At 37.0% G+C, this 24,005-nt stretch overlaps 1 protein-coding gene across 4 annotated transcripts; it reads right to left on the reverse strand.

Moving 5' to 3' along the window:
• Positions 1–1,243: 1,243 nt before the first annotated feature.
• Positions 1,244–23,800, reverse strand: LOC132858888 (uncharacterized). 4 transcript variants are annotated; one of them, XR_009649659.1, is made up of 8 exons: positions 23,697–23,798; positions 20,246–21,553; positions 6,670–6,855; positions 5,556–5,655; positions 4,354–4,922; positions 3,945–4,125; positions 2,732–2,891; positions 1,244–1,462 (listed from the first exon to the last, which is right to left on the reverse strand). XR_009649659.1 is itself a non-coding variant. In XM_060889432.1 (6 exons), exons 2-6 carry the CDS (start codon positions 6,851–6,853, stop codon positions 1,305–1,307), a joined length of 783 nt encoding a protein of 260 aa, XP_060745415.1. In that variant the 5' UTR covers positions 6,854–6,855; positions 20,246–23,798; the 3' UTR covers positions 1,244–1,304. The 4 variants fall into 4 exon arrangements, 1 of the variants encoding a protein (XP_060745415.1); XR_009649658.1 differs by having other exon boundaries at positions 23,643–23,798; XR_009649657.1 differs by having other exon boundaries at positions 20,246–23,800.
• Between the last annotated feature and the right edge of the window lie 205 nt (positions 23,801–24,005).

Raw genomic sequence — 24,005 nt, forward strand, 5'->3', positions numbered from 1 at the left:
ATAAATAATTACAAATTGACAGAGAAAGAATATCTTTTAGTGAAACATTCTGCCACACAAAGATTATTAATTATTTCTTCATATTTTCTGTGCTTTTACACTAAACTTTTAAGTCAGTTTATTAATCTCCTGTATTTTATAACATTGGTTTGTTCTGTTCTGGTTTTCATGTGAACTTTAACTTGGCTGTCAACTTTGGCTGTTTGTGTGAGAACCATAATGATGAAAAACAACCAGTACAAACTTAATCTGTATTTGATTCTGCTGTAGAGCAATATGATATTACTATGTCAGGTGTGAAGCGGTTTAGTGGGAGTCTACAGGGGAAGCTGTGGGGATGAGGAAATGAACACCTGCTTCCTATTAGTGAATGGTTATTTAACATGCTGTTTCCTTTATAACTTGGTTTATTACTTGGTTTCACCAAGTTGGGCTGAGACGTGCGTGCGTGTGTGTGTCCCAGTCAGCAAATTTCCTTTGGCCCAGATTTGGGCCAGATAAACAGCTGAGCTGTGGCCCAGATTAGTTTGTGTTTGTCGGCCCAGAAATGGCCCACATCTCCTTTGCCAAAACTGAACCAAAGCAGTGCCATAAGTCCACCAAGCATGAGCCAAACGTAATTTATGTGGCCCAAATATGGCTCACATCTTTTTTGCCAGAACTGAACCAACGCAGTGCCATAAGTCCACCAAGCATGAGCCAAACATAATTTATGTGGCCCAAATATGGCACACATCTCCTTTGCCAGAACTGAACCAAAGCAGTGCCATAAGTCCACCAAGCATGAGCCAAACGTAATTTATGTGGCCCAAATATGGCACACCTCTTCTTTGCCAAAACTGAACCAAAGCAGTACCATAAGTCCACCAAGCATGAGCCAAATGTAATTTTATGAGGCCCAAATATGGCACACCTCTTCTTTGAAAGAACTGAACCAAAGGAGTGCCATAACTCCACCAAACATGAGACAAATAATACAATTTAATGTGGCCCATATGTGAGCCTTATATGCAATTTTAGCATGGTTGAGTTCTGTTAAAATCTAACGGCCCATATGTGCCCCACATGCAGCTGACAGTATGTTAACTTAAAGGTAAATGAAACACTCAACAACAAATGTACTCAAAACAATTTATTTCAAAACAAGTGTTTAAATCATCACAGCTTTAAGAGTATAAACATAAGAATACATTTAAGAATGTATTAAACTCATAAAAATATAAAATAAAATAAAAATCACAGAAGAAAATACAAAAAAATCAGAGTAACTTGTAGAGAACTTGAATTTGCTTTTGATGATGTGCCTAATGAGGGTCGGCAGTGTTTTGTTGGGCCTCTCTTTTATTCATTCGCTCCCTCCTACCCCCCTCTCGGTCTCCAGCGAGGTGCAACCATTTAATTATGTTGGTTTCGATCTCTTTATTTGAGGCTTTTGCAGAAAGGGGATTCTGCCTGACTGCACCTGCAATAAAGATGAATTTAAATAATGCTAGCAGCAATACAACCTGGAAGTTAGAGCTGGAGGATAATGGGGAAAAAAATTTCAATAAATATAAATTATTTCCTTTAATATTTTCATTGCAATAATTAACCACCTCTGATTGACCAAAAAAAAAATTTCCAGTATATTTTCGAAAGGAATTGCAAATTGTATTTTTCCAATATGTGGGCCATAATAATACTATAATTTCTTATGACAAATTATTTAGATTTTGTTTGTTTTTTCACCAACCGGTTAAAATTTACAACTCTGGATGTATTCTGCTTTAAAAAACACATGCACACTTTAATGTAAAAACACACCAACACAGATAGCATAAATGTCACGTTTTAGTCCAAAGACGATGAAGAAAATTCAAATAGAATTGTTTTTACTAACACAAAAACTCAAACACAATGATGTGAGACAGCGTGCAAGCACAAACAGCCAAGTACTGAATACAAGGAGGAACTTAAATACAGATGCATACTTTGACAGTATGATAATCTCAAGCAAAAAATTTTTGATTACAGCTTTAAAATGTATGATTGACAATATATAATACAATACAATATAAAAAATAACTTTATGCAAAAACAAAAGAACTTATAATAAAAAAAAATGCAGTCACTTAAGTGAGCCAGGGATGTGATCAGCTAATGACAAAAAAGAGGGAAAACAAGAATAGCCAACCCATCCCTGTAATGATTATTATTTTAATTAAATTAATAAAAAGATATCTTACTATTGCAATTATATACACTATTGTACTGTAAAAAAGAGTACTTATGTAATAAGTATAATAATATAATAATAATAGTTACAATAATGTGGATTGCTTCTGATAAACAATAATAATAAACAATTATAATAAAAAAATTTCTCTTTACAGAGCAACAGTAAAATTACAATACTAACATTTATGTTGTCTTGCTTTCAAAAGTTAAACCACTGAGCTTTTTTTAGCAGAAAACCACAGACGTTTCTCTTTGTTGACAACAGATTTATAAACGATTCTTATTATGGATGGTTGGTGCACGTTGCATTCCCAAATGCAAATTATAAGCGGCTCAAACTCAAACTTGCAGAGACGCATTAACTGTGATGCAGCACATTTTTACATTATCATGACTATTACTATTACTGTGATAACAGAAATTATAATACGATGTTCTGTAAAGCGGTTTTGAAAATTTGTGTATTGTGCAAAGTGCTATACAAATAAAAATGACTTCTAAAAAAGGTTCTTACCAATGACAACTTCTGTTATGACCAGGCGTTGGACACCAATCTTCCCATTGACTCCTCTCCAATTCATACCACGTGCCACAGCAGTTGTAAAAGTGGCTTTCAGCACTCTCCACACGGTGTCTTTCAGGTCAAAGCCACCAACCAGACCCAGATAGGTAGTCTCAGAGGAAAAAAAAACATTGTGTAAGTGGTTGAAATATGCATTTAAAAAGACCACCCTAAAATGAAAATGCTGTTATATTCAAAAATGAACTATAATCTATCACATACTCCATCTGAAAACATTTTCTAGATTTGTAATATGGACATTCTTGTCATTGCCCAACCCATGCCACACATTAGGGCTGGGCAGTATGAGAATATATACCATCTATCTATCTATAAATTACAGGAACATCTGTCTGTCTGTGTGTGTGTGTGTGTGTGTCTGTTATTCGCATATCTCTCGAACCATAGGTCCAATGGAGTATAAGCTTGACAGGTTTCTTGCTATGGGCACAAGTAAGTGCAGTGCCAAGTTTGACGTTGTTTGGAATGGAAATACAAATCGTTAAATATATTGGTAAAAGAAGCAGACATTGGCTTTTGCCAATACAGTTCACTGTGTAGCCTGCTGCCTGAATCCATATTTATTGTATGTCATTATCAGTACTTGCTTTCTACCATGCACAAATAAAAATGTCACTGAACTTTTGCTGTGTAACTGTAACAATAAGCACTCAAACACACCAAACCAACAATAATTACTAAAAACACACACAAAAACTGATTTTGCACTGGCAATTTGCACTAGTAGTATAATATTAGCAATAGTATATGATCTGAGACTAAATTATAATTAGACATTTTGCTATATCATGTTAAACATATGCGTAGCACAGCAATACTGAAACTTTAGCGATGAAACGCATGTACGAGAGAATAATGTGCAGGACACATTGATGTTAAAAAGGTGGTAAAGGATGACTTGAAGGTTAGTAAATCATGGGCAAATTTTCATTTTTGGGTGAACTGTCCCTTTAAGCACAATAAGTTAAAAAAAAACAAAAAACTTAATGTGGTGCACATGCTGACACAGCTAAAGTGCACACACAGAAAACCAATTCAGGTATCTTTCTTTTGACCAAATGACTATCGTGTGTAGTATTCATGTAAACAGTTGGTTGTGTGTCAAGTGAACATAAACAGTTAAGTGTAAACTAGATGTTCTTACCAATTCTGATTTAGAATCAGGGTTCATCTTCAGCTCAGCCTCCAGGCACTGGAGAGACTCTACATCTTTGACAGGAAGACGATCTCTGAACTTGGGCGATGTGTTGACTGTAGGATTCTCATAATTGTATTTTGCTGGTCTAGAATCATTTCTTGTTTTGTCAATATCTCCCTTAGCAAAACTGAAAGAAATTAACATGCATATTAGCTGACTGACACATTAATCAAGTCGATGTGATGCATTAGGACTTGATATATTCTCCAGAACAGTTTAGATAATTTAATACATTATTTTATAAATGCCATATGTCCAAAGAACATTATTCTCTACAGCCATTCAATCGTAGATATTAATAATCAAGAGTAATAAACCCGAGTTATCTTTAAAGTTGCACAATTGTATAACATACTTTGTAGTGGTTGGTTTCTCCTTATGCCAGATTCTGAGCCTGCTGGCTGCAAGTAATCTAGAGTTGACTGGCTATTTGGCTGGAAGAGAGATGGTTGGTGATTTGGCAATGGCTGACTAGCTAGCTGTTGGAGAGGTGGTTGGCTCCATGCTGGCTGCTGACTAGCTGGCTTGTAGAACGGGGATTGGTCACTTGTTGGTGGCTGACTTGCTGGCTGGTAGAAAGGGGATTGGTCACTTGCTGGTGGCTGACTAGCTGGCTGGTGGAAAGGGGATTGGTCACTTGCTGGTCGCTGACTTGCTGGCTGGTAAAGAGGTGATAGGTCACATGCTGGTGGCTGAATAGCTGGATGGTAGAAAGCGGATTGGTCACTTGCTGGTGGCTGACTAGATGTCTGGCAGAGAGGAGGCTGCTGTCTTGCTGTAGCGGGGCTTTGAGTTGACTGACGAAATGTTTGAAATGCTGGTGGCTTAATACGAGGCGGTGGTTCCAGGCCTTTCAAATTTTGCCCTTCATTATCATCATCATCGTCACTCAAAAGTTTAAAGTTTTGAAGTCTAAAGCTCTTCCTTTCATAGAAAAATAGAAATTAACACAAGGTTACTACTGCTATATACTGAAAGGGCTATTTGCTAAATTTAAAAAACTCAATAATAATAACAACTAGAACGTAGAAAATGTGAATGGTGCTTGCACGTGGCAAGTCCCCCTCATTGTTCTGAGTGTTTGGATATGTCACATGTCCATGTTGTAAAAAGTTTTTTGATTTTGCATATTTTGGGGGCGGGGCTGCGGCACAACCGGAAGGCCAGTCGGTACACCAATTTAAAAGTTTGATAAGGGTATCACCCTAAAGGAGCTGGCCGTGTTTGGTGTAGATAGTTCAAAAGCTTACCGAGTTATAAACCTCCAAATTTATAATGGGAGTCTATGGGAAAAAAGGCCACTTTGAGACCCGGTACCGGAAGTACCGGTACTCAGATTGCTTAGAAAAGTAATAGCACACCTCTCCTCAATGAGCCGGTCAATTTGACATCTCATTCATGGGTCTAGGACAAAAGCTGCGGGACAAATTACGTGCCGAAGTTTTGTCCAGAAGAGTATGCAGGATAGTAAGAATGTTGCTTTGCAAGCACCATTAATAAAATAAAACTCATAATAGAATAAAAAACTCATGTTGGAAAACAGAAATGTGTACTTACATAATTCGTCTAGGTTTTTTAACCCCACTCTCTGTATCAGATTGAATGTCAGAGAAGAGTTCTGCTTCAGGGAGCTTTTTCCTGGCATCATCATAGTTGTCTAAAACACATGCAAGACTAAATAACAACCACATAGTCAAAATAGTCCCTTTCACACATACATTCTTTACTGGTAAACTACTGGTAAATTATTGCAACATTAAAATAATGTTGTCAACTTGGACAGATGAAACTAAAGCACTTTTCATCCATGTGGATGAAAAAAGCGGTTCAGTGTTTGAAGGGATAGTTCACCCACAAATTAAAATTCTGCCATTAATTACTGACTTATGTCATTCCAATCCTGTAAGACCTTTGTCGAAGATATTTTTAATAAAAATCTGAGAGGTTTCTGACCACCTGTAGACTGCTATGTCAATAATCCCAAAATTGCACACAAAAAGTATTCTCGTCGCTTTATAATATTAAAGTTGAACCACTGTAGTCAGATGGACTATTTTAACAAATTATTTACCACCTTTCTGGGCATTGAAAGTTGCAATGACGTTGCTGCATATGGATGGTTCAGAAACCTCTCGGATTTCATCAAAAATATCCTCATTTGTGTAACAAAAATTAACAAAGGTCTTACGGGTTCAGAACGAAATTAGGGAATCAATGAAATAATTTTACTTTTTGGGTGAACTATCACTTTAAAGGTCATTTCGAACGATTGACATCAGAGGCTACTAGTACTTTGGTACTGATGTGTGAATGGTATCTTACTGGTAAAAAGACAGAACGCCATTGCGTGTTTGAACAGCACCTTTCTGTGTTTAGTGGAAAAGTTGTACTTGTAATTTTACAGTAATTTACCGGGCTTACTGAGTGAAAGGGACATACTGTAAACAGAATAAACATAAGCATAATTTATAAAACATTTATACATTTGATAACATTGTATAAAAATAGAAAAGTTGATAGAATCCACTGATATTATAAACACTAAAATATTTTTCTTTTGCAATAAAAATCTGTTTTTCTAAATTTTTTTTGATAAAGCGCAAAACGTATAGTGAGACATTAAATATTATGTATCGCATATATTTATTGGGGTTAAACATTAAAGAACTACCTGTTGTGTAGAGAAGCTTTACTTTACAGATTTTCCACTCTTTCTTGGGTTTCATTGCAAGTTTCACAGCCTTTGTGAGGCTCTCCCCTCTTAGGTGTGGCCAGACACATTGGTCACCATCTACCCAACCGCTGGGCACCACTTCCACCTCATTTGTTTCCAAAAAAGAAACAATATGGAACATGCCTATTATTGAACAAAAAAAGAAAAACAAGAGTCTCAGAACTGAAAATATTGTTCACATACTAAAACACGTTCATTTGAGTTCCACAGAAGTACATCATACACATTTGGTACTTAATAAAATATAACTTTGTTTGATATTGATTCTATTAAACTGGCAATCGTGCCTATATTCAGGAAAAACATTATTAACCTTTATTTAACTAGGCAAGTCACAAAAATGTAAGTTCTGTCATCGTTTACTCACCCTCAAGTTGTTTCAAACCTGTATGAACTTCTTTCTTCTGCTGAACTCAGAAATAAGATATTTTGAAGAATGTCGGGCACTAAACAGTTGATGGACCCCATTGACTTCCATAGAAGAGAAAAATCAACTGTCCATCAACTGTTTAGTGACCGACATTCTTCAAAATATCTTATTCTGTGTTCAGCAGAAGAAAGAAGTTCATGCAGGTTTTGAACAACTTGAGAGTGAGTAAGTGATAACAATTTTCTTTTTTAAGGGAACTACAGTATTCTTTAAAGAACACGTTCATATTTTCAACAACCACCTGTCAGGAGAGTTAAAAACTCCTTTTTTATATATATATATATATATATATATATATATATATATATATATATATATATATATATATATATATATATATAACATATTGCTTGCTCGACTGATAATGCGTAAATATATCAAATAAAAATCCAAAAACTCCTAATTTTTACTCCGTTATATAATATTGAAATTTGGATGTCATTCTATTAGGCTATGTCACACAGTGAAAACATGCACACACAAAAAAAATGTTTGCAATGTCAGCTAAAACAACAATTACTATATTATTATTGACAATACATATCACACCCTCCTACCTAACAGTAAGACCTTGTAGCTTGAACCTAATTTTATCTCTTTAAAATGTTCTCCCAACTTCATAGCACCTTATCTTGCAATAACAAACGGGTTTTATCAGGGTTTTATCAACTAGGGAGTCAGACATTATGAATTAAAACAACAACAATTAGATAAATACTTACCAACTGAGACTTTTTTACTGGTTTATCGCCACACATCCCATATTTAATGTTCTGTTTCATGAACTTGTGCAGAATGTAGTAATGGTAAAACAACAAAATTTTCTCTAAGAGGTAACCTAACATACTTCTCAATACTGCCATCAAACTCTGAGATGTGCACGTCTTCAGAGAGTTCCCTCACAACAAAAATTCCCAAATCACTTGAATTCATTGGATAGTCAAAGAAAGAGCTTCTATGTTTATACTCTTTGTAGACAATAAATACTTTTCCTTCGCTCAAAATGATGTTCACAACAGTGGCAATACTATTCTGTATTTTCACACAATTGTCTCCTTCAGTTATTTTAATGACTAAACCACCAAGGAAAGCCTCTTGAAACTGGTTAACTGCTTTTGAAAATATCAAAGGTACAGGGCCATTGTTGTGTTCACGTCTAAGGGTCCTATGGATAGTCTCATCACGTGCATTGCTCTGAGCATTTATTTCGGATAGCCTGCGAATGACTTGGGCCAAAGGATTGCTAGGTCTTCTGACAAGCTTTTTAAGAGTGCCCAAGAAGTTTTCAAAAGAAAAAGCAGAAAATTCTTCTAAATTACCATGCTGCTTTACGTCCTCACAGAGGTGCACTAATCCATGCACATTGTAACAAAGAAATTCCTGACCATATAACACGCCAAAATGTTCAACAAAAGACACTAGACATGTATGAGCAAAGTCATTTAACAGAAAGCAAAATTTCCGACTGAGAAGAATATAAATAGAAACTGACAAAAGCATAAAATGGCTGTACACTGGTGGGGCCAGGACATTACAAAGGACCACTGGACCAGTGTATAACAAGAACTGCCTGAGTTCTGTAGCTTTCCATCTCAGTCTATGTGTTAGTGGTCTTGGTTTACGTGCAAAATCAGAAGGTATGTAAAATCTCAACCCTACAAGAGAATCTGAAATTACTTGACTTAGCCGGGAAGATAAACGAACACGGAGTGGCCCTGAACTCAGCCAAAGATCTAAAAGTCTACGCATCATCCCAAGACAAACCAGATGCATGTAGTCATGAGGAAAACCACCAACCATGTCAATGTTTGTTTCTATTAGAGGAGACTTGGCAACATGATGGTCTTCATCTATCATCTGCCGGAAAGAGAGGTCTGTCCTAAGTGGGGCATTCATTTCAGGAAAGGTCATTCAGTGTTTGAGATACAGGCCAGTTTGAGTACATTTACCACAGGCAGAGTGGCCAGTGTGACTCTTGATGGCTTTTATAAAAGCCCTAGCAGGTGCATCACATACAACAGAACTAACTTTTAAAAAGAACCATTTGCCTTTAATCCCAAACCCACAGCTCCGTGTTTTCAATTCACTTACAAGATCTTTCAAATATTCGTTCAAAGATTTTGGTTTAGAGCTACCACAGAACAGTCCGATTATGAAGGGCCTCTTTACTTTACAGTCTTGAAGAATGCCAAGTATTGGCCAAAACTGTACAGAGTTGCTATTAAACAGTGGAATGCCATCAAAGTTTAACTGCAGTCTAAAAATGTGTTGTTTAGGAACTTTGGACCACATGTTTTCAAATGCTGTCTTTAGTGAATTTAGTATACCAAAGTAATGAAAATCTCCACCAGCTACCATTTGAGTCTTGTAAGAGGTTTTTGTTCTAAGAAGCGTTCTACCATCTTTAGGAAGGAAAGGGAGATGCACCCTAAGTATGGTCAAAAGGGCAGACAAAGCAATCAGAGAGATTCCAAAATTTACAGCCCAGCCTGCCAGTGAAGCAACCAAATCACCACTCACTAAATTCCCATCATCAGATTGGTTATCATCAGAATCCAGCTCTGATGGTGACTCAGCACATGGCTCTTCAGAATCAGACACATGCCTGGTAGATAAATGGTCTGAGTGTAATTCCTCCTCACTATCTTGAACGCAACCAAGGGAGTCAAATAAGTCATTTACTCTTTTAACAGCCCTCCTTCTAAGGTTATTTGGTTTACATTTACTTTCAATGTCCATAATGATAATTTGAAGGGAAAAGCCTCACTGAATAAATCTGTAAGAAAAAAACAAAAACAAAATCTGTTGTAAAAAGGAAGCAGGGTTAAAAGCAGGCAGGCTACATAGTGATATCAGGCATAATTTCAGATATTAATACAAGTGCAGAATTTTAGTTAAAATTGTATAAATTAACACTTGTGGGAACATAAAAGATGAAAAATTTGAAGCACTGTTTATTTGATTTGTATCTTTCTTATTATAATAATTGTCATATTGCTTATTATTTGCATCTTTGCTTATTTTAATAAGAAAGACAAAATAAACTATAAACTATATTGTTCTCATACAATTTTATTTAAAACAACTATTAAATTACTCAAATCATGAAATAAGAATTCGGTTACAACCCAATTTTCCTCAAAATCAGCTTTCCTCCGCGGTGAACAAAATACATGTCTCTATCATGTATAAATTTCACTTAACAGTAGGGGGGACAATAAATATAAAATTTCTCATGAGCAATTTTTGAAAGGGGACACAAATAATACAGTCAAACTGTACTTATAAAAGACATGTCCCCACAGTGAAAAACTTTGCTTTTATCATTATTATTGCAACATGGAGACCGCGTCATTATGGTTATTTTCAAAGTTTTTCTCAGGTTCAAATTTTCCTTTTCTCCATCATTTTATCTAGTCTATGACACAGCAAGGCAAGTTTATTTATACTGTAGCACATTTCATACACAATGGTAATTCAAAGTGCTTTACATAAAGAAAGTAAAACTATCATAAAAAAATAATCACAACAAAAAAACAAAAGTAATTAAAAAGGTTTAAAATTTTATTTAAAATGAATTAAGATACTTAAGAACAGAATGGAAATTGATTATACAAAACAATACAGTGAGGTCAGTTTGGACGTAGCACAGTGCTCATTTAGTAAATGCACAGCTAAACAATATGCTAATTGTGGCCGTTAATGTTAAGTTAACATTATGCCAAGTCGTCCCAAATAAAACAATGCACGGGAGGGGAGGGGAGGGGAGGAACTCAACTGTTTTTAAATGCATTTTTTGCGGGGGTTTTTTCTACTTACACAATTATTTAGGTATACATACATATATTTTTCACAATACAGAGTGCGATATTTTTTAAATAATTTTTTTTGGAGGGGACAATCCGTCCTCCCAGGGATTTACGCCCATGGACTTATGTATTTTGTCCACCGCGGAGGAAAGCTGATTTTGAGGAAAATTTGGTTGTAGCTGCGTCTCTACATTACTACGGTGAAAAAAAGGTGTTATTTGTGTAGTAACAGCGTTTAACTCAGGAGTTATTGACTCGGGAAACTCCAATCTGTGAATATGCGGCCAACTTTACTTAAGTGCTGTTGATTTATAGCCAAAAACATCGGAATTTAAAACGGCAAACCAGCAGACCCCTGTACATTAAACTGTTGTTAAACTGAGGAAAATATTAGCTAATTTGACCCCTTCCTCAATTAAACTAATAACTAAACACTTATAACATGTAATATTGACACATAATGCTGAATATTTCAATTATATGACTTTAAAGTGCCAATCACTTACCTGAATGTAGCCGTGAGAAAAGCAGAAATGCCGCCCGCTGCCCGAGTCTCAGTCACATTCCCGCCGTAGTTTCACTCCACCAATAGGAGGGAAGATGCATAGCAACCTGAGGTGTGGAACAGCGGATGTCTGCCGCACTTGATTTCAGGATTCCTGTGTTTTTCCACGTATAAGCCAAATGTTTACCACAAGTCGTGTTTCTCACTGTGTACCATAGCTCAACCACATATGGTTCTCATGTGTTCGTTGTTATCTGGGCCACATACCTCAAAATGAGTTGTGAACCAAGAGAGCATTTCCCGCCGATTTTAAAGTTATGGCAAAACAAATATGGCCACAATTTGGCCCATATCTGTATAGCCACGCCACATCTAGGCCATATGTGCCAGATAATACCCACATGTGGCCCAAACGTAATTGCTATCTGGGTATGACAGTATTACTACAGAAAATATTGTTAGATTTAACTGATCTCATGTTAGCATCGTAAATATGTGCTGTGGTGGGAGGCATCTGGCCTTGGTTAGATTATCCTAAAAGAGAATATGTTGAAATGCGTATTGACCTAATACCTGATACAAGATGGCAAAGATAAAGTATTTACAAAATATCAAATGATCTGTTCACTGGATTTATTTTCTGACTAAATAAGTAAAAAATGATAGTGTATTCATGTTAATGTTGACCTGGGCTACATACAAACAACCTTATCAAAGCTGATGCCATCCTCTTTACTAGATGTTTTGAAAGGAGCAATCCTGTGTGTGCATGTGAAGCAACAACAAGACACCTAGCAATCCCTCTTAGTTTTGAAATGAATGCTTTTTAAATTGATTACAGTGTTTAACATTCACTTTTTTCATGTATTTTGTGATGTTGCAGCCTCATTAAAAAAAGAGAAAACAAGAATTCTAGAAATGTCTGCAAATGTATTAAAAACAAAAAACTGATATATCACATTTACTGTACATAAATATTCAGACCTAAATTTACTCAGTACTTAGTTGAAGCACCTTTGGCAGCAATTACAACCTTGGGTCTTTTTGGATATAATGCAACAATTTTGCACACCTGGATTGTGGCATGTTCTTCCATTTTTCTTTGCAAAGCTCCTCAAGCTCGGTCACATTGAATGAGGATCATCGATAGACAGCCTTTTTCAGGTCTCTCCAGAGAAATTCAACAGTTTTCAAGTTAATGATCAAGCTCATACTGCAAGGCAGCTTTCTCTACAATGAACATAATAAAATCTAAATATCGTTCCAGGCTCACTAATGAGCACCTCCACATGTGTATGAAAATGGCCCTGACTCCATTCAAGCACAGGTTTAACATCCTGCCAAGCCAAGCTAGAGCTCAGTTCTCTCACTGAGATATAAAAGGGAAAGTTAAGCACTTTATTTAAACATACACAATTTTCATTTTTTTTTATTTTCTCTTATTTTGAAATGTAGCCCTACTTTGATTTATTTAATGATAGAATGATATACATATCTACAATCATACATGTGTTCAGTTCTATGTTACGTGACAATAAATATTGTCAAAAAGTTTTTGAATTGTACTGAATTTATTTGATTTGACAGTCAGGTATTGATTGCTTGCAGATGTTGAAATAACTACTAGGCTACTTAAATATATATCACACAAACTAGTTGGACATTATGATCTTCCGGACCTTTGCTTCAAGAAATTTTGTCTTACTGGACCTCTTTATATTTTAGTTGAATATCTCTGATCTACTGTAGCTGGTCCATTCTAGGACATTCACAGAGTTGTCCCTAAGTTTCTTTGCTGTGTGCATAGGTACGTTGTCATATTAGAAGGTGAACATTTGGCCCAGTCTGAGGTTTTTATTGAGGATATCTCTGCACTTTACTTCATTCAGCTTTCCCTAAACCCTGACCAGTCTCTCAGTCCCTGCTGCTTAAAAACACCCCGGCAGCATGATCCTGCCACCACCCTGATTCACTGTTGGGATGAAAAACATTGTTAGCATTTTTCTTAGGTTTTGTTTCCAAATAAATCTAGAGAACATTATTTGACCTCTCTGTAATCAGTTATTTTAAGTTTTGTTAGAATCTGTTTTCTTTTGGAAATAAAATCTAAATTATTAATTGCACCAATATTTTGGATTCATTATTATGAATTATTTTACATGAATTCAGTGTTTGCTTTCAGGTTTATTGTTATCTGGGCCAGACTGAAATATTGTGCCTAGTGGTAATTAACAGGGATCTCAAATGTCAAGCATTGAGCATGACAGTTACTCATTTTCGGTCTTTTGTCATACTCTCCTGCCACACATTGTATTTATCACGCAGAAAAACTTGACTATCATATATTTAATATGACGCAGCGCCCAAAATGTCTCTGTCTGCACCGCTGTCTCTATGGAACCAGGCAGGAATCAAGCGCATCTCCTCTGGAGTTCTTAGTCGAGCTGCCACTTATCAGCCAATCAAAAAAAAGAGGTTACACAATAGCCAATCAGAAAATAGCACTATTGTATCTGGGTAAGATTTAATGCAACAACCAATGAAAAAAAGCATATCCTGGAATTGTTCAGCATCATCCTCATTCACGTAAGTCAAGAGTAAGTCAAGATCTCCTGTTTTAATGTTACAACAAATTCACAACTTGTTTGATACAATGACATTTTGACTGCTGTTAGAGAAAGTTTCCCAGATAATCAGCATGAGTTTTTCATGAGTGTCTGTAACTTGTGTGGGAAAAATAATTTTAAGTCATTGTTTTATTTCCTTTTAGTTCTAGCATATTTTTGTGAATCACGTAGAAGCCGAATCAAGTTACAATGCTAGTTAAATTCAAACTTTACATTAGACTTGTGGTTCCCGTATCTCATTAATATGAAAGGAAAGGGGCAAGGTAACTCAGGGTATCATCTGTCTCTTTGTGCCATTTGTCCCATTGTTTAACCCTCTGGGGTCTGACCATTTTGTGACACTGGCAGAGGTTCTGACATGCTCTTACATTTGGTCTTTTTTCAGTTACTTCAAAACATATTAATGGCTAATATCACATAACACTGTATTCAGCACAAACTGGGCTACAATATTATGTAAGTAAAATGTATGTACATGTTTGTATTTTTAAGTAAATGATGTTTATGCATGGTTAGTAAAAAAAAAGAAAAAGAAAAGTTGCTGAAATAAGGCCAAGAAACACATACTAAACATTTGTTCACAAACAATAAAGTTCTGATTTAAGAACTTTACATTGAAAAAAAATTAATAACCTCATTTAAAATTAGACATTTCAGGCTTCATTAGACATATGTATCATGTTCGTGTGATAAGTATTGGTGGAGTTATCAGTTCATGTTTGTAACATGTTTCAGGAAGAAGGGCAAGTTCACAGAGATGTCTGAATGCACAACCTGGTTATTTTCTTTATTTGCCAAAAGCACCTCATTTTGTTGTTAATATGAAGGCACTCAAATAAAAGTAGACACTTCACAGTTTCGAATGATGTATTACATGTATGTGTATGACTATGAATGACGGAGTATTTTAAGTGGACTTCACGTTGAAGAGGAAAAAATGCGCCAAAGACGCGCCGGCGCGTCGTTCGACCCCAGAGGGTTAAGGTGGCCATTTGATTCAAGGTCTGAGCAAGACTGTTATGTTAATGGGATTAATGGTGAAATTCAAAGATCTGGTGTGGGGGCTGTTTCCTTTCATGCTTTGATTGTCACCTGAGTGTTTTGTCTCTATCTGATGGGACTGACCCCTAAAAATGTGTATATTTACAATGTATTACAACTTTAAGTCAGACTTGATGACTGCAGCGCCTGTGCTAGTACGCTCTGACTTGCAGAATCGTTTCATCGTGTATCTTCAATAAAGACTACTGCACAAGGATATCCAAGTCTCCTGGTCTTCTCTGGAAAAAGTTTACAACAGAAGCCAACAGTTTTAAAGCCTGTTCACTGACAACACCTGCTCAGTACAAGTATTCTAGGCCAGTGTTTCTCAAACTGGGGGCACCATCTCAGGGCTGACTGATGACTGATGATGACTGACATTTTGTCACATTAAACATCTCTCTCCAAATAGGCTTAATAATTTTATTAGCACTAAATAATTTAAAGTGTATTGCATTGTTGATGTTATAGGTCACTTTTAAAATCATGTTATATTTGATATCCTGGCCATGGATGCATTAATCATTACATCTTGCGTCTTTCAAAGATGTCAAATAAAAGGCAACTAAGCATTCGCCATGAGAGGAAAGCCCCCTAAAAAGGCCAAGTTGCAGGATGCTGGCCCAGAGAAGGCGGTCGAAAAGGGTAGGCCCATTGTTGTGTTTGGGTGGGGGGTTGGAGATGTCACTCTTGCCTGTCTTCAAAACTTGAGAGCCCTATAATTAATGCATATAGGAGGAAAAGAGTCAGCTCCACAGTATATTACAGCACTGATGGTTTGGTTTTATATATTATGACACTAGAAGTGATTTGGTTAAAAACAGATTCATAGTTATGTGTTAGTGTAGTTGTAGCCCAGTTAGGGTTGTATTAAGTATACAATTTCTGTTTTTTCATGTAATTGGTCGTTTAGGATTGTTTGTGGCTCAAACAATATCGTAACAGTGTCTGTGTGAACGGCTGAAATAATTGTGCACTTCCCCTTTAAGAGGTACTGCAGGTACAAGGTTTGTTAGTAATGCACTGGCTCAAAATGTGTCTTTGCCTAGCAAGCTTGTTCAGTTATTTGTGATTGGCCATTTCCCACTTATTCCCACCTCCGCGGGTAGATGGTGAATTCTGATTGGACAAAGGGGGAGTTGAGAACTGCCCAGGTACAGAGAGGTTTGTTTTTTTGCTCCTGCAAGTTTAAGTCAGATATAGATAAAATACCCACTGGCAAAGTGTGTTAAACTGTCTGTATTTGGTGAAAGAAGTGTTATTAGTACTTTTATTTAGTGGATTGGTGTTTATACTCTGAACGAGAGTAAATGTTTACGTTTCGTTCTTCTGATTCTGCTGTATAGCGCAGCCCGTCGCTACGCTAACTATAGGAACTAAGCTCAAAAGAGAATTCTAGCTGACAGTTTTCCAACAGTCCAACAGTGCGTTTAGTTTATTTCATTTTCGTGACGGAGAGGAATTCATGGGGCAGTTGTGACTCTATATAGGACGCGGTTTGGAGTCTCGATGCCATGGTGATACAGTATCGCGTTGCTGTTTGGGAGAGGAGGCCGTGAGACTACAGGAATATATACCGCTTCATGTGAGGGAAGTTCGTGTTTCAACCACCTTGGAAGGCATTCAGGTGATCTGTTTATTGTGTTATTTCAGCTCGAGTGAAGAGTGAAGAGGCCATTTGTTGTTTTAAAGGCCACCACGCTCCCCAGCAACGTTACAGGCCTGCAACAGGTTAGGGTTTGTGACTGGTGTGTGTTGGCCCACGCATGTGTTTGCCTGAGAATTATAATATTGTGTATTCTATTTTCCCGGAGTTTTGGGTTATTGATGCTTTTTGTTTATGTTCCTGAAATTGATCTGAAGTATATGTGTAACACTGAATCTCTGCACATTGTTTACTCGGGGTTGTTACTATTTATGATTGAGTTAATTTAGTGTAATGTTCATACATCTTCTGTGAGTTATCTTGAAATCTACCCTGTGAATTTCTGAGAAGGTAGTTTAAAGGGGCTATTCAGAAGGAAGAAATACACAACAGGTTTACCTTTAAATTTGTCTTTATTTATTGTTTTTTTGTTACATATACTTAAAACAATTATTTAATATTTCAATTTGTACACAAATAAATGTAATTAAGTTTACTTATCTTGTGAGTTGATTGAAGCTTTGTGATAACTTACTGCTTAAGCTTATAAGTAGACAAGAGTACAAGAGGAAGGAAAGTGATATCCCATCGAGAGACAAAGTAAGAACCCGGTCCTCCATCCAATTAGAGTTTAAGGGTAGAGGGTATTACATAGTTATATTAGAAGCAGTGGTCAGTAGGAGAAGAAAATAATAAACATCCCTCATTCATGTCTGCTGGATATTTCAGATCTTTGTAGCGCTACAGTCTGTTGAATGAAGCCTCTGCAACTTCTAGAGTTCTGTGGTTGTGACATAACAGAACAAGCCACTGCGCCCTTGCTTTGTGAGGCGATGGAGAGTGAAGGGTGGAGACGCAACTCCCAGCATCTCTCTCTCTCTCTTTCTCTCTCCCTCTCTGGTTCTGCTTTCTCAGTCCTCACAGCTCCTACTTTTATCCATTTCTATCCAAACTATATTTCAGCTCAGTACAACTTTTTCAGCATATCATGAGCAGAGTGCTTTTTTTTAGTTTTACTTAGTCTCTATAAAAGAGGATCACAGCTAGTAAGCTGTTGTGGTGTGAAATGAAAGCTGTATAAGAAGTAATTTGTGTATGTAATGGAGACCGTGCTGACTGCAGGCTGAAGCCAGGAGGTGTTAGACCAAATACAGATGCTGAGTACAGATACAGATTGTGCTTTGGTGGAGTCAGACTTGATGTGTGAAGTGGATGGAGTCAGAGACACTCAGACTGACAGCACTGTCCCTGAGGTACTCACCAATCACTTACATCTCTACTTCTACACCTCATCACTCTCAGCAAAGCAGGTCATTATGGACACTTTCATCACTGTTTGTCTTAAAATATTACTCATCTCTATATATATTAAAAAAAAACTCTCTTCAGGCTCTGCTTCCAGCACAATCTCTGAGACAACCCCAAAAATTAATCTAATACACAAATAAATGCAATGCATTTCTAGTGTTATACAGTGCTAACTTTGCTAGTTAGCTAGTTATTAAATTGCTCTCAGCAGGAGCTAGCTGTTAGCTAATTAGCTACATTATTTCAGGTTTTAGCTGTTGTTCTGGATTAGGGTTTAGGTTAAGTATGTAATGACTCTATCACTCAGAGCATCGAGTTTTTAATAAAATGTTGGTGATAATTTCGATTTAAAATGTGTATAAACTAGCAGACTAGTTAGGTTAGTTAGCTTTGCCCCGGTTCACTGATATAAATAAAGCTATAGTTTTATTAAAATGGATGAAGCTCTGTCGATGCTTCATTGTCTTTGGCATCTGGTTTTACAGTAAATTTAATAATATTCTATGTTTTAAATCATTATTACAATATAGTATCATCAATTCTGTTCAGTTTTACAGATTTAATAAGTGAATAGTTTACAGTATGTTCAGTAACTATTAGCTGAAATAATAAGTGTTAAACTTTAAATAATTGACATTCTGTCTGAAATTAATCTCCAACACAGTAATCTATAATCCTGATATGGAATCATCCAGGTATTAATCCCAAATACTTTTTGAGTTTGTCCTTATGTCTTTTCAGAGGTTTGCAGACACACTTGTGGGATTATTTTTCCAGGACTAGACTGAAGGCTACAGTCATAAAATATGTCCAGAATGAGACGAGTCAGGATGTTTATCTGTGTCAGAAACCTTTTACAGATTTTCTTTCAGGTTGTGTTTAGATATTCTTTGGACCCATTTTTCATCTTTCACTCCAGTCCTCAGTAAATCTCAGTATAGTCTCCAAAAGTGTTCGTGTGTTAGTTCATTGTTCTTTAGTACTGTTCAGTCTCCCTCAATTCTCTGTCAGTCCCCTGAATGTGTGTGAAAAAGTCAATCCCATTCACATGGTGTATTTCAGGATTGTCTGAGTGAGGATGAGGAGAAGAATCAGATGGACAAGTGTGAGAGAAACAACAAGGTGTGTTAGAAGAAACTCACCATACAGATATTGACAAAAGATGCTCATATTCAGTAGCTAGCAATATGATGAGCATGTGTTGTGTCTGTGAGGAAAATACAAATATAAACTGTGTATATGGATGTTGTAGCTTAATGACCAGTTGTAGTTCCTCTCACACTATATTCAGTGCAATACATGATCATTATATTTATACTTTATACATTACACACGTTTCATTTATTTATTTAACACACTTTGTTTTCCAGCTACAGTCACATTAAAATGGATCACTTTAATTCTACATTCATTAACTCTCCATAACTCAAAAAACATTCAAATTCATAATTCAATGAGTTCATATTTATCTCATTGAATTTTAGTTAATGCAGCATCATGTTGTACTCTGGAGTGTCTGTATGTGTAGATGTAAATAACATGCCTCTTTTATTGAATTTCCAGGTTTCTCTGAGGACCTTTTAAGGACCTTTAAGCTGACTGGCTGTACAATTAGCACATTTACTAAACGTTTACTAAAGTCAAGCCGAAGTGGAGTATTAACGATGATTAGCTATATGGCTAGTTAGCATAGCTAATTGTTTTTTCACTGTTCAGAATTTGTTTTTAATTGAAACTTTGACTTAATCTTTGTACAAAATAGTTTTTTTCTCACATTGCCATATTCCATTAGCATTTTTGTAATTCAAACAAACAAAATGTAATTCATAAAAATTGACACAAAATCAGTGAAAGACAAAATGGAACTGATAAATTTTAAACTTCATTGCTATGCTTAGTGAACTAGGGGGCATAAGATATTTTTAAAAGGACGAAATATATAATAATAAGAAGAAAAAATTGTTATACAAATACATAAATGAATACATACAATTAAATTTTAAAATTTCTTTAAAAATATTAACTTAAAATTTTAAATACTATATACCTATGCCTATGCCTAATGAGCAAGCCGGAGGTGATGGTGGCAAGAAAAAACTCCCTAAGATGATATGAGGAAGAAACCTTGAGAGGAATTAGTTATCTTACCGTTGGTTAGTTGGTGGTCATTCCATTCATTGGAGAGTCATTTTTGCCTCCTGATAGTCTGTAGCTATGTTGTCCCTGATGGCTGCAGCTTAACCTTGTACTTATAAAACCACTGTCTTTGAAATTTTAAGTATGGAAGTAAACTGATGATCACCTTATCCCTTTCACAAAAAAGTTCCAACTACAGGCGGATCACACTCCTCAGCCTCCCCGGAAAAGTCTATGCCAGGGTACTGGAGAGGAGAATTCGGCCGATAGTCAAACCTCAGATTCAGGAGGAACAATGCGGTTTTTGTCCCGGTCGTGGAACACTGGACCATCCCTATACCCTCACCAGGTTGCTGGAAGGTTCATGGGAGTTTGCCCAACCAGTCCACATGTGCTTTGTTGATCTGGAGAAGGCATTTGACTGTGTACCTTGTGGCGACCTGTGGGGGGTGCTCTGGGAGTATGGGGTCCGGGGCCCTCTGCTAAGGGCTGTCCGGTACCTATATGACGAGCAGGAGTTTGGGTTGCTTTGCCGGCAGTAAGTCAGACTTGTTCCCGGTGCATGCTGGACTCCGGCAAGGCTGCCCTTTGTCACTGGTCCTGTTCATTATTTGTATGGACAGGATTTCTAGGCGCAGTCGGGGGCCGGAGGGAGTCCAGTTTCGGGACCACAGGATTTCGTCTCTGCTTTTTGATGATGTCCTGTTGGCTTCATCAAGCCAAGACCTTCAGCATGCACTGGGACTGTTTGCAGCCGAGTGTGAAGTGGCGGGGATTAGAATGGCGGCGGTTAGCACCTCCAAGTCCGAGGCAATGGTTCTCAGCCGGAAAAGGGTGGCTTGCCCCCTTCAAGTTGGTGGAGAACTCCTGCCTCAGGTGGAGGAGTTTAAGTATCTTTGGGTCTTGTTCAGGAGTGAGGGAAGGACAGAGTGGGAGATCGACAGGCGGATCGGGGGCACTCTCTTAGAGATAGGGTGAGGAGCTCGGTCACTCAGAGTAGAGCCGCTGCTCCTTTACATCGAGAGGAGTCAGCTGAGGTGGCTCGGGCATCTGTTCCGGATGCCTCGTGGACGCCTCCCTGGGGAGGTGTTCCGGGCATGTCCAACCGGGAGGAGGCCCCAGGGAAGACCTAGGACACGCTAAAGGAACTATGTCTCTCGGCTGGCCTGGGAAAGCCTTGGTATTCCCCCGGAAGAGCTGGAGGAAGTTTCTGGGGAGAGGGAAGTCTGGGCGTCCCTGCTTAGACTGCTGCCCCTGCGACCCGGTTTCGGATAAGCGGTAGAAGATGAGATGAGATGAGATGAAATGTGCTACAGTGATCTAGAAAGGTGTGAGCAAAGACAATCCTTAGAAATCTTATAAATTTAGAAATATCTTTGAATATCATGCTAAAGAACAAGAAAAATGGATCTGCACGTAAAATTACACAAAGGAAAAACAACTGTGCAGATCATGCTTTAGAGTTAGAATCTTTCTATGTAAACTCTAGAGTGTGTTGTGTGTGAAAATCCCAGATCAGCAATTTTGCAAATTCAATTCAAGTTTATTTGTATAGCGCTTTTTACAATTGACATTGTCTCAAAGCAGCTTTACAGAACATAAACATAGAACAAGAGGTTAATATAAAGAACAGTGTTGTGCTAGTTACTAAGAAATAGTAACTAGTTACCGTTACTAGTTACTTCATTCAAAAAGTAACTCAATTACCTTGTTGATTACTTTCACCAAAATCACGTTACTTTTTTAAAAACAACGTTCTTTAATGTTCCCATTAATGCTGTTTTATGCTTTATGGTCTATATAAACACAAAACTGTTTGTTGATCTGTCCCTGGCTAACAGTCTGGTTAAAATCTAGTCGCTGTTGTTTGGCTGGAGGGGCTTGACTCACTCCGAGTGTATCCACCGACACCGGGTTAGATTCTAGCTTTGTCAAGGCATGTAGTTTCTACCTCCAGATTGGAGTTGCTGTTTATCGCAGTATATAGGACCTTTCAACCAGAAAGACACAGCTTACATTTGATTAAAAGTTTTTTTGTCTTTATTCTCAACTAAAGTGAAATAATGAGCATATTTCCACTTAGTGAAACTCGTCTTGCTCTTGCCTCGACTCGACATTACTGCCGCACATACTTGAATAAACAGAAACACGCCCACAGTGCGTCTTCTCCGTGTTTACAGTGGCATCCACCAATCCTACAATGCATCGCTGCTGTAAACAGGTTAGGCTGTAGGCTACACTTCAGCCAAAATGAATTCATTTAAAAAAGTAACGGACAAACGCACCATATGGTAACGGTAACTAAGTTACTTTATTTAAAAAAGTAACGCGTCACAGTATTAGTTACTATAAAAACTAACTGCGTTACAGTAACGCGTTACTGCCCAACACTGATAAAAAAATAATATAAAGATTAATATAATACAAAATTCAAGATTAATATTAGATATAGTTCACAATGTGTATGTATTTATCCCCACTGAACAAGTCTGAGGTGACTCAGGCAGCAGTGGCAAGGAAAAACTCCCTTAGATGGTAAAGGAAGAAACCTTGAGAGGAACCAGACTCAAAGGGGAACCCATCCTCATATGGGTGACACTGGATGGTGTGATTATAAATATACAGTCTGACAAATGTTGTATTGATGCAAAATATCACATGTAGTTCACATCTCCTCTATAGTATTGCAGAGTCCAACTGGAGCTGGTAGATCTCTATCTCTAGAATAGACGATCTCTATTCATGTTTTTTAGTTAATAAATTCCGTTTATTTTACGCTATACTACATGTGGGTCTGTTCTTATCCCCGCATAGCTGACCGTATTTAGTATAACAGCACCGATCCATTATTTAAGCAAAGGACAAAGTGATGTACTGTTTTTGATTTGTGAGTGAGTCTCCTAAGGGCTTCCTTAGATGAACTCCTCAGATGCTAATACTATTCTGTGCAAATTCCACCAATGTCTTGTTCTTGTCTATTTTTTTTTCTCTTATTCTGACTGCTTTTCCAAAAAAGCCTCAGGTTTTTATGTGACTGATGTCCCAGGAATTTTATCCAGGGATCAAAGGTCATTATAGTCTCAGTGTAGAATTGTTTGTAGTCTGATTCACTGTGCACTATGAACACACACTTCTCATGTTTGAGTTTTTTAAATGTGTTAGAACTAAATAAGTAATTTGTTTATATAACCCTGTTCTATATTCCCCACTATGGCAATGCAGGAACACCAAAGTTTTCATTATACACACAGATATTCATTTGAGCCTGAACATAAGAGAAAAACGTGTGAATGAATCACCACAAACTTTGGTACATACAGTATACTTGCATGTATTCATCTCTGTACAAACTAATAATAGTGAGGTTGGACATTTATTATGAGGTCATTATTCATTTCAGTTTCTGTACTCTGTAATTTTCACCATCCTTAAGAGCAGAGAGCAGCTTCTTTACTGTGACTACCAGTTCATTAAAGGACAGATCCAGGTGACTGAGGTGTGAGGGGTTTGATCTCAGAACTAAACTCAGAGCAGCACAGCCTTCATCTGAGATACCACAGCACTGCAACCTGCAGAGAGACACAATGACACACTTCACTATTTGTAGACAGGGTGTTTCTAGAGTTTAATGATTACTGGATCACAGCTCCCTCAAGAATTTTAGAAAAGTTCCTAATTTATTTATTCGCTTGCTCGTTTGCTTGTTTTTTTAATCATATAATGTAACAAACATTAATGTAAGGATGATATTTTTTACCCACCACTTTTACAG

The sequence above is a fragment of the Tachysurus vachellii genome, chromosome 16 (genome assembly GCF_030014155.1).
Source record: "Tachysurus vachellii isolate PV-2020 chromosome 16, HZAU_Pvac_v1, whole genome shotgun sequence".
Lineage (NCBI taxonomy): Eukaryota > Metazoa > Chordata > Actinopteri > Siluriformes > Bagridae > Tachysurus > Tachysurus vachellii.